This window comes from Oenanthe melanoleuca, chromosome 25 (genome assembly GCF_029582105.1).
Source record: "Oenanthe melanoleuca isolate GR-GAL-2019-014 chromosome 25, OMel1.0, whole genome shotgun sequence".
NCBI classification, from domain to species: Eukaryota; Metazoa; Chordata; class Aves; order Passeriformes; family Muscicapidae; genus Oenanthe; species Oenanthe melanoleuca.
In genome coordinates, this window is record NC_079358.1 from 6,001,927 (window position 1) to 6,017,385 (window position 15,459).

The 15,459-nt window shown below is 52.6% G+C and overlaps 1 protein-coding gene across 1 annotated transcript in view; it reads right to left on the reverse strand.

The window, feature by feature from the left end:
- BICRA (BRD4 interacting chromatin remodeling complex associated protein) overlaps positions 1 to 15,180 on the reverse strand; it is a 36,596-nt gene extending 21,416 nt beyond the window's left edge. Inside the window, exons 1-5 of the mRNA XM_056510854.1 lie at positions 14,527 to 15,180; positions 8,501 to 8,546; positions 7,666 to 7,708; positions 6,538 to 6,603; positions 1,241 to 2,995 (exon numbers count right to left, since the gene is read on the reverse strand). Of these exons, the coding sequence (XP_056366829.1) occupies positions 1,241 to 2,995; positions 6,538 to 6,603; positions 7,666 to 7,708; positions 8,501 to 8,541 (1,905 nt within the window). The 5' untranslated portion in view covers positions 8,542 to 8,546; positions 14,527 to 15,180. The remainder of the gene's footprint in view (positions 1 to 1,240; positions 2,996 to 6,537; positions 6,604 to 7,665; positions 7,709 to 8,500; positions 8,547 to 14,526) is intronic.
- Positions 15,181 to 15,459: the final 279 nt, after the last annotated feature.

Sequence of the window (15,459 nt, forward strand, 5' to 3'; positions counted from 1 at the left end):
ATTCCCAAATCCCAAATTTCCCCTCTCAAAACCCGAATTTCCACTCCCAAATCCCAAATTCCCACTCCCAAATCCCAAATTTTCACTCTTGGATCCCAAATCTTCACTCTCAGATCCCAAATTTCTACTCTCAGATCCCAAATTTCCACTCCCAAATCCCAAATTTCCACTCCCGTATCCCAAATTTTTATTCTCAAATCCCAAATTTCCCCTCCCAAATCCCAGATCTCCACTCCTGGATCCGACATTTTTACTGCTGGATCCTCATTTTCCACCCTTGGATCCCAGATTTCCCAAATCCCCAAATCCTGAAAAATCCCAACTCCAGGGAATCCCCAAATCCTGGGAATTCCCAAATCCTGGGAATTCCCAAATCCTGGGAATTCTCAAATCCCAGAACCGCAAGAATCCCCCAATTTTGGGAACTCTCAAATCCTGGGGATCCCCAAATCCCAGAACCTCCAAATCCCAGGAATTCCCAAATCCTGAGAATTCCCCAAATCCTGGGAATCCCCAAATCCCGGGAATCCCCAAATCCCATTAACACCCAAATCCTGGGAATTCTCAAATCCCAGAACCGCAAGAATCCCCAAATTTTGGGAACTCCCAAATCCCAGAACCCCCAAATCCCATTAACCCCCAAATCCTGGGAATTCCCCAAATCCCATTAACCCCCAAATCCTGGGAATTCCCCAAATCCTGGGAATTCTCAAACCCCAGAACCGCAGGGATCCCCAAATTTTGGGAACTCCCAAATCCTGGCAATCCCCAAAAATCCCAGAACCCCCAAATCCCAGGAATTCCCAAATCCTGAGAATTCCCCAAATCCCGGGAATCCCCAAATCCCACTAACACCCAAATCCTGGGAATTCTCAAACCCCAAAACCACGGGAATCCCCAAATTTTGGGAACTCCCAAATCCCAGAACCCCCAAATCCCAGGAATTCCCAAATCCCAGGAATTCCCAAATCCCAAGAATTCCCAAACCCTGGGAACCCCCAAATCCCAGGAATCCCCAAATCCTGGGAATCCCCAAATCCCAGGAATTCCCAAATCCTGACAACCCCCAAATCCCATTAACCCCCAAACCCCCAAATTCCCTCCCAACCCCCCAAAATCCCCCAAAATCCCTCAAATTCCCCCAAATTCCCTCCCAATCCCCCAAATTCCCTCCCAACCCCCCAAAACCCCCCAAAACCCCCCAAATTCCCCCAAATTCCCGGCTGCCCCCGCCGCTCACCTGCTGCAGGAACATCGGCACCGGCTCCTGGCCCAGCCCCGGCGCCGCCGCCGCCGTTCCCAGCAGGATTTTCTCGGGGCTGGCGGCGATGCCGGGGCTGGGCTGGGCGCTCCCCGCCCCCATGGCCGGCGCTGCCGCGGCGGCACCGGGACCCGGCTCGGCGCCGGCGCCGGGACTCCCCGCGGCCGCCTGGATGCTGACGGCGGCGCCCAGCCCGTCGCCGCCGGCGTTGAGCATGGCCACCGGGCTGGCCAGCGTCACGCCCTGGATCACCGTGGGCGCCGCCGGCGCCGCCGCGGCCGAGCCGGGGCTGGGCAAGGGCCCGGCCAGCGACACCGGCATCTGGAAGAGCGCCGGCGGCGCCACCTGGCCCGGCTGCAGCTGGATGGGCGCCGCCGACAGGATGTGAGCCGTGCCCGCCGCGCCCGGCGACGCCAGCACCGGGCCCAGGTTGAGCTGCCCCGCCAGGTTCTGGTTGAGCAGCTGCGCCGGCAGCGCCGGGTTGGCCAGGAGCTGCGCGCCGGCGCCCTGCCCGGCGATGATGTGGGTCTGGCCGGCGCCCGGCAGCAGCTGGCCGCCCACGTTGGCCGGCAGCGCCGACAGCGGCTGCGGCAGCGGCACGGCCGAGGCGCCCGCCAGCTGCCCCGGCAGCAGGAACTGGTTCTGGCCTTGGAAGGGCTGCGCCGGGATGACGATGGAGCCGCCCTGGTTGAGCACGTGCACGCTCATGGACTTGCCCAGCGCCGGCGGCTGCGGCGGCGGCGGCTTGAAGACGTTGGGGGGGAAGCTCTGGAGCACCACGTTGGGCGCGGCTTTGCCGGCCATGAACGTCAAGTTCTGCTGAGTCTTGGCCGGGGCTTCGCCGGGCAGCGCCAGGGCGCCGCCGGGGGCGAAGGGCTTGGGCGTGATCTGGTAAAGCTTCTGCTGCAGCACGCCGGCGGGCTTGGGCTGGATGGGCGTGGGCGTGCGGTGGATGATGACGTTGGGCGCCGGCACCAAGGAGCCGCCCAGGCCGGAGGTGACGGTGAGCGGCTGCGCCGACGCCGCCGAGACGCCGCCGAACACAGAGCTGCCGTTGAGCGTGGTGGTGGCCACGGCGGGGAGGCTCTTCTGGATCACCAGCCCCGCGCCCTGCGCCGCCGCCGCCGCCGCCTCGGGCTGCGCGATGTAGCCGCCCACGGCCGCCACCGGCGCCGGCTTGGCCAGCAGCTGCGGCGCGGCCGGCTGGTTGATGGCCATCACCTGCTGCCCCACCACCTGGATGGGCCCCAAGCCCAGGGCGCCGCCGGGGCTGCCGTTGGGCAAGCCGGGCAAGTTCGGCAAGGGCTGGATGGTGACGTTGCCCAGCCCCACCTGCTGCAGGAAGGGCTGCACGCTGATGGCTTTGTTGACCACGTCCGGCGGCTGCACCAGCGCCTGCGGCGCCAGCACGGCCGGGGGCTGCAGGCCCAGCAGGTCGGCGCCGCCAGAGAAGATCTGGGGCGTGCCGTCGGCCGCCTGCACCACCGGCTGCAGCGCCGGCAGCTGGAAGGAGCCCAGGTCCAGCTCGGCCTCGGCCTCCAGGGTCTGCTCGGTGATGTTGGCCTCCTGCAGGCTCTGCTGGAGGATGTCGCACGGCTGCTCGGCGCCCGCGCCGGCGCCGGGGCCCGGCGAGCCCAGGATGTCATCCTCCAGGAAGTCCAGGTCCACGCTGGCCGCGGGCTGGCTCGGCTCGGCGCTCAGGGGGTTGCCGCCCGTGGTTTCCTGCCCGTGGAGCTGCGGGGGGGGATGAGGGGGTGGGGGTGGGGTTAGGTGAGGGGGAGGAGGGGTGTGGAGGGGTTTGGGGAGAGAGCGGAGAACGGTGGAGAGCGATGGAGAAACCAAGAGAACCCAAGAGAACCCAAGAGAACCCAATGAGACCCAAGAGAACCCAATGAAAACCAACTGAACCCAATGGAACCCAATGGAACCCAACAGAATCCAATGGGACCCAACGGATTCCAACAGAACCCAATGGAACCCAATGAAACCAAATGGAACCCAATGAAACCAAATGGAACCCAAGAGAACCCAACAGAACACAAGGGAACCCAACATAACCCAACAGAACCCAAGAGAACCCAAAGGAACCCAACGGAACCCAAGAGAAAGCAATGGAACCCAACAGAATCCAAGAGAACCCAATGGACCAAGAGAACCCAACAGAACCCAATGGAGTCCAATTAAACCCAATGGAACCCAACAGAGCTCAATGGAACCCAACAGAACCCAATGAAACCAAATGGAACCCAAGAGAACCCAATGAGGCCCCACGTAACCCAACAGAACCCAATGGAACCCAATGGAACCCAATGAGACCCAAGAGAACCCAATGAGGCCCAATGTAACCCAACAGAACCCAATGGAACCCAGTGGAACCCAATGGAACCCAATGAGACCCAAGAGAACCCAATGAAAACCAACTGAACCAAATGGAGTCCCATGGAACCCAAAAGAACCCAATGGAACCCAATGGAAACCAATTGAGCCCAATGGAGTCCAATGGAACCCAATGGAACCCAACAGAGCACAATGGAACATAACAGAACCCAACAGAACCCAACAGAGCTCAACAGAACGCAATGGAACCCAATGGAAACCACTGGAACCCAAAGGGACCCAATGGAACCAACGGAGCTCAATGGGACCCAAAGGAGCCCAAATGAGCCAAAGAGAACCCAATAGAACCCAACAGAACCCAACAGAACCCAATGGAACCAAATGGGACCCAACAGAACCCAATGGAACCCAATGGAACCCAATGAGACCCAACAGAACCCAATGGAACCCAATAGAAGCCAATGGAACCCAATGAGACCCAAAAGAACCCAACGGGACCCAATGGATCCCAACAGAACCCAATGGAACCCAACGGAACCCAACAGAAGCCAATGGAACCCGACAGAACCCAACAGAACCCAATGGAAACCAACAGAACCAAACAGAACCCAATGGAACCCAACAGAACCCGATGGAACCCAACAGAGCTCAATGGAACCAAACAGAACCCAATGAAAACCATCGCAGCTCAATGGAGACCAGTGGGAGTCAATGGAACCCAGCAGAACCCAACAAAATCTAACAGATCCCAATGGAGCTCAATGGAACCCAGTCGAACTTAATGGAGAACCAATGGGACCCAATGGAGCTCAATGGGACCCAAAGAAGCCCAAATGAGCCAAACAGAACTCAACGGAATCCAATGGGACTCAATGGAACATAATGGAGCTCAATGGGACCCAACGGAACCCAACAGAACCCAATGAGACCCAACAGAACCCAATGGAGCCCAGTGGAACCCAATGGAATGAAATGAGATCCAATGGGATCCAACAGAACCCAGTGGGACCCAACAAAACCCAATGGGATCCAACAGAACCCACCAGGACCCAACACAACCCAATAGACCTCAACGGAACCCAATGGAACCCAATGGAATGAGATCCAATGGGATCCAACAGAACCCAATGGGACCCAACAAGACCCAATAGAGCTCAACGGAACCCAATGGAACCCAACAGGACCCAACAGAACCCAAAGAGACCCAACAGAACCCAAAAGAACCCAACGGGACCCAACAGAACCCAATGGGAGCCCAATGGAACCCAATGGCACCCAACGGAACCCAATGGAACCCAATGGAACCCAATGGAACCCAATGGAACCAAACAGAACCCAATGGAACCCAATCGAACTAAATGGGATCCAATGGAACCCTATGGAATTAAATGGAATCCAATGAGATCCAACAGAACCCAACGGGACCCGACAGAACCCAATAGAGCTCAACAGAACCCAATGGAAGCCAACGGAACCCAATGGAAGCCAACGGAACCCAATGGGACCCAACAGAACTCAATGGGACCCAACAGAACTCAATGGGACCCAATGGAACCCAACAGAGCTCAACAGAACCCAACGGAACCCAATGGAACCCAATCGAACCAAATGGGATCCAATGGAACCCAATAGAGCTCAACAAAACCCAATAGAACCGAAAAGAACCCAACGGGACCCGATAGAACCCAACACAACCCAACAGAACCCATTGGAACCCAACAGAACCAATTGGGATCCAACAGGACCCAACAGAACTCAGTGGGACCCACCATAACCCAACGAAACCCAACGGAACCGGAAAGAACCCAATAAAACTCAACAAACTCAACGAGACCCAATGGGACCCAACGGAACCCAGTGAGACCAAACTGAACCCAACAGAACCCAAGAGAACCAAATGGAACCCAACAGAACCCAACGGGACTCAATGGAACCCAATGGAACCCAACAGAACCCGATGGGACCCAATGGAACCCAACAGGACCCAACAGAACCCAATGGAACCAAATGGGATCTAACAGAACCCAACAGAACCCAACAGAACCCGATGGAACCCAATGGGACCAAACAGAACCCAACAGAACCCAATGGAACCCAATGGAACCCAATGGAACCCAACAGAACCAAATGGGATCCAACAGAACCCAACGGGACCAAATGGGATCCAACAGAACCACCCAATGGGACCCAACGGAACCCAATGAGACCAAACTGAACCCAACAGAACCCAAGAGAACCAAATGGAACCCAACAGAACCCAACAGAACCCAACGGAACCCAATGGAACCCAACAGAACCCACGGAACCAAATGGGATCCAACAGAACCCAACGGGACCCAACAGAACCCAATGGAACCCAACAGAGCCCAACGGAACCCAATGGGACCAAATGGGATCCAACAGAACCCAATGGGACCCAACAGAGCCCAACGGAACCCAATGGAACCCAATGGGACCAAATGGGATCCAACAGAACCCAATGGGACCCAACGGAACCCAATGAGACCAAACAGAACCCAACGGAACCCAACAGAACCCAATGGAACCCAACAGAACCCAACCCAACTCAACTGAACCCAACAGAACCCAACAGAACCCAACAGAACCCAACAGAACCCAACAGAACCCAATGGAACCAAATGGGACCCAACGGAACCAAATGGAACCCAACAGAACCCAACAGAACCCAATGGAACCCAATGGAACCAAATGGGACCCAACAGAACCCAACAGAACCCAATGAAACCCAACGGAACCCAACGGAACCCAACGGAACCCAATGGAACCAAATGGGACCCAACAGAACCCAACAGAACCCAACAGAACCCAATCCTGAGGGATTTTCCCGGGAATTTTCCCCTCTTCCTGCAGCCATGGGAAAAACGACGGAATTCCCCCAAAATTTGGGAAATTTTTGGGGAATTTTGGGGGGTACCTACCCCGGCCCCCTCGAAGAAGGCGCTGGCGGCGTCGCCCGAGTGCTCCAGGAGATCGTCACTGTCAATCTGCCACGGAAATGTGGGATGGATTTGGGGAATTTCGGGGAATTTGGGGAATTTGGGGAATTTTTGGGAATTTTTTGGATGGGGGAAAATGGGAAAAAAATTGGGGAAATGAGAAAATACGGGGGGAAAATGGAATAAAAAATATTGGGCTTAACGGGAATTTGGGGAATTTTGGGGAATTTGGGGAATTTTGGGGGTGAGGATGGGGGGAAAATGGGAAAAAAGGGGAAAAAATTGGGAAAATGAGAAAAAAATAAAAATAATAAAAATGATAAAAAATATTTGGCTTAATGGGAATTCGGGGAATTTTGGGAAATTTGGGGAATTTTGGGGGTGAGTGAGGATGGGGGAAAATGGGAAAAAAAGGGGAAAAAATTGGGAAAATGAGAAAAAATAATTTAAAAAATAAAAAATATTTGGCTTAATGGGAATTTGGGGAATTTTGGGAAATTTGGCGAATTTTGGGGGGAGTGAGGATGGAGGAAAATGGGAGGAAAAAATGGAGGAAATGGGAATTGGGGAAAAAATGGAAAAAATGGGAAGAAAAGAAAAAAATTGAAATGATGGCAAAAAAATGAGAAACAATGGTAAAAAATGGGGGGGGAAATGGAAAAAATTTGGGAAAAACTGGGGGAAAATGGAGAAAAAAATGGGGGAAATGGAGAAGAAATGGGGAAATAATGGGGAAAAAATGGGGGAAAATGGGGAAAAAATTGGAAAATATGGGAAAAAAAGGATAAAACTGAAATGATGGCAAAAAATAGGAAACAAGGGTAAAAAAATGGGGGAAATGGGGAAAAAAATGGGGAAAAATGGGGAAAAAATGGGGAAAAATGGGGGAAAAAAGGGGAAAAAATGGGGAAAATGGGGGAAAAATGGGGAAAAAATGGGGGAAAAAATGGGGAAAAAAGGGAAAAAGGGAGGATGAGGTGGAGAAAAAAATTCCTGGAAAAATTCCAGGTGGGGGATGAGGATGGAGAGAGGAGGAAAATGGGAATTGCAGGGAAATTTTGGAAATTTGGGAATGAATTTGGGACTGAATTTGGGACGGGGGCCGCTCACCTTCTCGGATCCATGGAGGAAATCGTTCAGCGCCTGCGGGTCGCTGCGGGGAGAGAGAATTCCGGGAATTCCGGGAATTCCGGGAATTCTGGGAATTTGGGGAATTCTGGGAATTCCAGGATAACCTGGCACTGCCAATTCCCAGTTTTTTGGGGCCATTTCCGGGTCAATTCCCAATTTTTTGGGGCCATTTCCAGGAAAATTCCCATTTTTTGGATGGGGGGCAAATCCAGGAAAATTCCCATTTTTTTGGGACCATTCCCACCCTTTTTTTGGGACTATTTCCAGGAAAATTCCCATTTTTTTCAGGGGCCATTTCCAGGATAATTCCCAATTTTTGGGACCCATTTCCAGGATAATTCCCTTTTTTTTTGGGACCATTCCCAGCCTTTTTTTTGGGGCCATTTCCACGAAAACTTCCCAATTTTTGGGGGGAATTTCGGGAATTTTGGGAATTCTGGGATATCCTGGCGCTTCCCATGTGGAATTCTGGGAATTCCAGGAAATCCTGGCACTGCCAATTCTGGCCCCATTTTTTTGGGACCCATTTCCAGGATAATTCCCTTTTTTTTGGGACCATTTCCATGAAACTTCCCAATTTTTTTTGGGGTCATTCCCAGGATAATTCCCATTTTTTGGGACCATTCCCACCCATTTTTGGGGCTATTTCCCCATTTTTTGAGCCATTCCCACCCTTTATTTTGGGACCATTTCCACAAAAACTTCCCAATTTTTCGGGGGTACCATTCCCAGGACAATTCCCAATTTTTTTTTTGGGACCATTTCTGCTTTTCCAGGCCAGGAAATTTGGGAAATTTGGGAATTCTGGACTCACCAGATCACATCTAACAGGCACCGCCCGTCCTCATCATCCATGTCACCTGCAACGAGAGCCAGCGTCACTTTCCAGGGAAAATTCCGGAAAATTCCGGAAAATTCCCAAAAATTCCGGAAAATTCCCGAAAATCCCGGGAATTTGGGGCCCTTTTCCCGAGTTTTGAGCCCCAAAATTCTCGTTTTTGTGGAGGGAAAATGGGAAAAATGGAGGGGGGGGGAGGGGATTCCACCAGGAATGGATTCCAGGAATTCAAAATTAGGGAAAGATTCGATCCCGAAATTCCTCAGGGAATGGATTCATCCCAAAAAAAAACCTCGAGGGAAATTTGGGATTTATAAAAAAAAAAAAAATCCTCAGGGAAATTTGGGATTTATCCCAAAAAAAAACCTGAAGGGAAATTCAGGATTTATCCTCAAATTCACTCCTGGATTCCCGGGATTTTTGGGGATTTTTTTGGGATTTTTTGGGGATTTTTTTGGGATTTTTGGGGATTTTTTGGGAAATCCAATCTGGATTTCTCCTGGAATTTCCCATCCCGATTTTTCCCAGGGATTTTTTCTGGAATTCCCAAAATTCCCCCAAAATTTCCCCAAAATTCCAAGGAAATCCTAGAGCCCAAATCCAGGGAAAACCCAGGAATTCTCTGGGAAATTTTGGAATTCTCTGGGAATTCTCTGGGAATTCTTTGGGAAATTTGGGAATTCTGTGGGAAATTTGGGAATTCTCTGGGAATTCTGTGGGAAATTTGGGAATTCTCTCTTTGGGAAATTTGGGAATTCTCTGGGAATTCTCTGGGAAATTTGGGAATTCTCTCTTTGGGAAATTTGGGAATTCTCTGGGAATTCTCTCTTTGGGAAATTTGGGAATTCTGTGGGAAATTTGGGAATTCCAGCTCCAGGGAGAATTCCCGGAATTCTCTGGGAATTCCCAAGGAAAAGGAGCCAAAGGATCCCAAAATTCCGAATTTCCCGGGAATTTCGGCCCCTTCCCCATTTCCGGGTATTGATCCCACATTGGATTAATTGATCACCTGTAATTAATTAATTAATAAATTAATTAATTAATCAGGAAATAAACAATCAGCTGGCCAGCCTGACATCAAACCCATTCATTGATCTGATCAATTAATCCATGCTGATCAATACCTGAGCTAATCAATCAGATCCCATTGATTGATTCACCCAATTAATCAATAAAGGGATTAATGACACAGCAAAGGCAGCCAATTAATTGTTATTAATCACTAATTAACATCCCCTTAATCAATCAATATCTAATTAACTGAGCCAATAGCCGAGCCCACAGATCATGAATGGATTATTGATCAGCCATTGATCAATCATTGAGGGGAGCTGTGCAATCATTAATTAATTAAACAGAGCAATTAATCACCTGTTAATTGATCAGCTCCTGATTCCCTGCTGGGCTGGTCAATGAGGTCATTGATCAATGCCTGATCAATAACTGATCAATACCTGATCAATGCCTGATTAATACCTGATCAATGCCTGATCAATGCCTGACCAATATCTGATCAATGCCTGATCAATTCTTGATCAATGTCTGATCAATACCTGATCAATGCCTGATCAATACCTGATCAATATCTCAATAATGCCTAATCAATACCTGATCGGTATCTGATCAATTCCTAATTAATACCTGACCAATATCTGATCAATGCCTGATCAATTCCTAATTAATCCCTGATCAATACCTGATCAATTCCTAATTAATGCCTGATCAATTCCTAATTAGTACCTGATCAATATCTGATCAATACCTAATCGATTCCTAATTAATGCCTGATCAATACCTGATCGATATCTGATCAATACCTGATCAATCAGTTGCCAATGGATCAACAGCGCACTGATGGGTTATTGATTATCAGTTATTGATTATTGATTATCAGTTATTGATTACTGATTATTGGTTATCGATTATCACCAGCAGAGCCGGGCGGGTCCCAGAGATTCCCACGGGATTTCAAGGGAAGGGGAAAAATTTCCCAGTTTGGAACAAAGAATTCCCAGTTTGGAACAAACAATTCCCAGTTTGGAACAAACAATTCCCAGTTTGGAATTCCCCATTCCCAGTTTGGAACAAACAATTCCCAGTTTGGAATTCCCCATTCCCAGTTTGGAATTCCCCATTCCCAGTTCAGAAAAACCAGTTCAGAGTTCACCATTCCCAGTTTGGAATTCCCCATTCCCATGGAATTCCCCATTCCCAGTTTGGAATTCTCCATTCCCAGTTCAGAAGAACAATTCCCAGTCCAAGGAAAACCATTCCCAGTTCAGAATTCCCCATCCCCAGTCTGGAAAAATCCAATCCCAGTTTGGAATTTTCCGCTCCCAGTTCAGAATTTCCCAATTCCCAGTTCAGAAATCCCCATTCCCAGTTTGGAATTCTCCATTCCCAGTTCAGAGCTCTCCATTCCCAGTTCGGAGTTCCCCATTCCCAGTTCAGAATTCCCCAATCCCAGTTTGGAATTCCCCATTCCCAGTTCAGAATTCCCCAATCCCAGTTTGGAATTCCCCGTTCCCAGTTCAGAATTCCCCGTTCCCAGTTCGGAGTTCCCCATTCCCAGTTCAGAATTCCCCATTCCCAGTTTGGATCCGCCCAGGCCCAGTTTGAGCCGCGGGATCAGAGCAAGGGCGGAGTAAAGAGCGGATTTACTCAGGGGATACGCCAGTGTTACTCAGGGGATACACCAGGGATACTCAGGGGATACTCCAGGGTTACTCAGGGGATACTGCAGGGTTACTCAGGGGATACTCCAGGGATACTCAGGGGATACTCCAGTGTTACTCGGGGATACTCCAGGGATACTCAGGGGATACGTCAGGGTTACTCAGGGGATACTCCAGAGTTCCTCAGGGGATACTCAGCGGATACTCCAGGGTTACTCAGGGAATACTCCAGGGTTACTCAGGGGATACACCAGGGATACTCAGGGGATACTCCGGGGATACTTCAGGGTTACTCAGGGGATACTCCAGAGTTACTCAGGGGATACTCAGGGGATATGCTGGGGATACTTAGGGGATACTCCAGAGTTACTCAGGGGATACTCCAGAGTTACTCAGGGGTTACTCCAGGCAGAAATCCCATCCCCAAGCTCCTACTCAGGGGTTACACATGGCACAAACTAAACTCAGGATCCCCACACTCCAGGGATACTCAGGGGATACTCAGGGGATACTCAGGGGATACTCCAGGCTGGAGATCCAGCCCCAAGCTTCTACTCAGGGGTTACACATGGCACAAACTCCGCTCAGGACCCCCACACTCCAGGGTTACTCCAGGGTTACTCCAGGCAGAAATCCCATCCCCAAGCTGCTACTCAGAGGTTACACGCGGCACAAATTACAGTCATACTCCAGGGACAGTTCCAGAGATACTCAGGGGATACTCAGGGGATACTCAGGGGTTACTCCAGGCTGGAATCCCATCCCCAAGCTCCTACTCAGGGGTTACACACGGCACAAACTAAACTCAGGACCCCCACCCTCCAGGAATACTCAGAGGTTACTCCAGGGATACGCTGAGGTTACTCCAGGAATACTCAGCGGTTACTCCAGGGATACTCTGATGTTACTCCAGGAATACTCAGAGGTTACTCCAGGAATACTCAGAGGTTACTCCAGGGATACGCTGAGGTTACTCCAGGAATACTCAGAGGTTACTCCGGGGATACTCTGAGGTTACTCCAGGAATACTCCAGAGACACTCCAGGGATACTCTGAGGTTACTCCAGGAATACTCTGAGGTTACTCCGGGGATACTCTGAGGTTACTCCAGGAATACTCTGAGGTTACTCCGGGGATACTCTGAGGTTACTCCAGGAATACTCAGAGGTTACTCTGGGGATACTCAGAGGTTACTCAAGGGATACTCCAGAGACACTCCAGGGATACTCTGATGTTACTCCAGGAATACTCTGAGGTTACTCCGGGGATACTCTGAGGTTACTCCAGGAATACTCAGGGGTTACTCCAGGGATACTCAGGGGATACTCCAGGCCCAGCCTCCCCTCCCCAGCTCTTACTCCGAGGATACTCCACGACTCAACCCCAGCCCCCCAAATCCATCCAGTCCCTTCCCCCTCCTCCAGAATTCCCAAAAAATCCCCACAAAAATCCCCAAAAAATCCCCAAAAATTCCCCAAAAATTCCCGAAATCCCCAAAAATCCCCAAAACTCCCCGAAATGCCCCGAAGGCCCCGGGGAGCAGAATGAAGACGGGAGAGCTCGGGACACACGAGCGCAGTTTATTCGGACACCGAACCAGCCGGGACTGGGGGGGGTGGGGGAGTTTTTTTGGGGATTATTTGGAGTTTTTGGGAATTTTGGGGATGGGGGAGGGGCCCTGGGAGAGGGGGGGAGGGGAGCCCCGAAATCCCAAACCTGAGCTGGGCGGAGGGGGAGGGGAGGAGGAGGGGAAGGGGAGGAAGAGGAGGAAGGAAAAGAGGGAGAAAAGGAGGAGGAGGAAGAAGAGGAAGAGGAGGAGAAGAGGAATAAGAGCAGGAAGAAGAAGAAAAAGATGAGGAGGAAGAGAAAAGAAGAAGAGGAGAAAAAAAAGAGGAGGAAGAAAAACAGGCAGAAGAGGAAGAGGAAGATGAAGAGGAAGAAAAGGAAGAGAAAGAGGAGAACAAGAGGAGGAAGAAGAGAAGAGGAAGAGGAGAAAGGAAAAGAGGTAGAAGATGAAGAGAAGGAAGAAGAAGAAGAGGAGGAAGAGCAGGAAGAGAAAGAGGAGACCAAGAGGAGAAGAGGAGGAAGAGGAAGAGGAAGAAGATGGAGAAGAGGAAGAAGAGGAAGAAGATGGAGAAGAGGAGGAAGAGGAGGAAGAGGAAGAAGAGGAAGGCGGGACAGAGCAGGGGCAGCTCCAGAGCCGAGTCCCGGAGGATGAGGAGGAGGAGGAAGGTGGACAGGAGGGAGAAGAGGAGAAGGAAACAAAGATGAGGAAGATGAAGAGGAAAAGAGGAGGAGGAGGAGGAGGAAGGCACAGGAGCAGCCCGGGGCTGAGAGCTGAGGAAGAGAAGAGGAGGAGGAGGAGGAAGAGAAGAGGAAGATGAGGCAGAGGAGGAAGAGCAGAGGAAGAGCAGGAGGAGGAAGAGGCAGAGAAGAGGAAGATGAGGCAGAGGAGCAGGAGGAAGAGGAAGAGCAGGAAGAAGAGGAAGATGAGGAAGACGAGCAGGAGGAAGAGGCAGAGGAGAGGAAGATGAGGAAGAGGAAGAGGAGGAAGAGCCGCAGCAGCACCGGGAGCAGGAGGAGGAGGAGGAGGAGGAGGAAGAGGAAGATGAGGCAGAGCAGGAAGAGGAGCAGGAGGAAGATGAGGAAGAGGAGGAAGAGGCAGATGAGGAAGAGCCGCGGCAGCACCAGGAGCAGCAGGAGGAAGAGCAGGAGGAAGATGAAGGGAAGAGGAAGATGAGGAAGAGGCAGAGGAGAAGGAGGAGGAAGAGCAGCAGCAGCAGGAGGAGGAGGAGGAGGAGGCAGAGAAGAGGAAGATGAGGAAGAGGAGGAAGAGGAAGATGAGGAAGAGCCGCGGCAGCACCGGGAGCAGGAGAAGGAGGAGGAGGCAGAGGAGGAAGATGAGGCAGAGCAGGAAGAGGAGCAGGAGGAGGAAGAGCAGGAGGAAGAGGAAGATGAGGAAGATGGGGCAGAGCAGGAAGAGCAGGAGGAGGAAGAGGAAGATGAGGAAGAGCCGCGGCAGCACCGGGAGCAGGAGAAGGAGGAGGAAGAGCAGCAGCAGGAGGAGGAGGAGGAGGAGGAGGAGGAGGCCGAAGGCCCCACCCCGCGCCCCCTCCCCCCCCGCCCCCCTCAGCCCGGGCCCCGTTCCGAGGTGGGGGGAGGGGCCGCGGCGGGGCCGGGGGGGTTCCCGGCGGCGGGGGGGGCGCGGCGGGGCCGGGGGGGGGATCCCGGCGGCGGGGGGAGCAGCGCGGCCGCGCTGTCGCCGCCGCTGTCGCGACAGGGCCGCGATTTGGGGCCGATTCGCCGCTTTTTTTGTGGCGGACTCACCGTGAGGCCTGAGCGGCGCCCGGCGCGGGGTCTCCCAGGCGCCCCCGCACGGGCGCCGCCGCCAGGACCCCGCCGGGCCCCGCCGCTTAGGGGTTCGCGGCGCTGCCTGATCGCGGCCGCCTCTCCGCCGCTCTCCGGCGGGGCCGCGCCGCACCGGGGGCGGACGCGGAGGGCACGGGGAGCCACCGGGGGGTTTAACGGGACCCCCCCGCGGCCCCGCCGCCCCCCCAGATCGACGCGCGGCCAGGAATTCATTAGCATAAACCGCGCCCCCGGACAGGCATTAGAATAGACACGCCCCCGCGCTGGCGCCTCGCAGCCAGGCCCCCCCGAGGGAGCCTCATTTGCATAAACCACGCCCAGGGCGCTGCGCGGTGACGTAACCACGCCCAGCGCTGTTAACAGCACAAACCACGCCCACGTAACTGTGAATTAGCATAAACCACGCCCAGAGCGCTTTTAATTAACATAAATCACTCCCGGTGCCTGTAATGAGCATAAACCACTCCCAGAGCGCTGCTAATTAACATAAAGGACTCCCGGCATCTGTAATGAGCATAAACCAGGCCCAGAGCGCTTTTAATTAACATAAAACCCTCCTGGTGCCTCTAATTAGCATAAACCACGCCCAGAACGCCGTTAATTAACATAAGGCACTCCAGCCATGGGTAATTAGCACAAACTCTCTGTTAATTAGCACAAACCAGCCCCCGATTCCCAGCTTTGACCCTGTGGCTCTCATTTGCATAAACCACGCCCCATCCATCATTAGCCCCACCCTAATTTACATCCGCCCCTCCCCGCCTGCTGTTAATTAGCACAAACCAGGCCGGCCACAATCAGCGCCCCTAATTTACATAAACCCCGCCCCCCCAAAGCGCGACCAATCAGCGCGTCCCTCATTTGCATACGCGGAGCTCGCTGGGTCCTCCC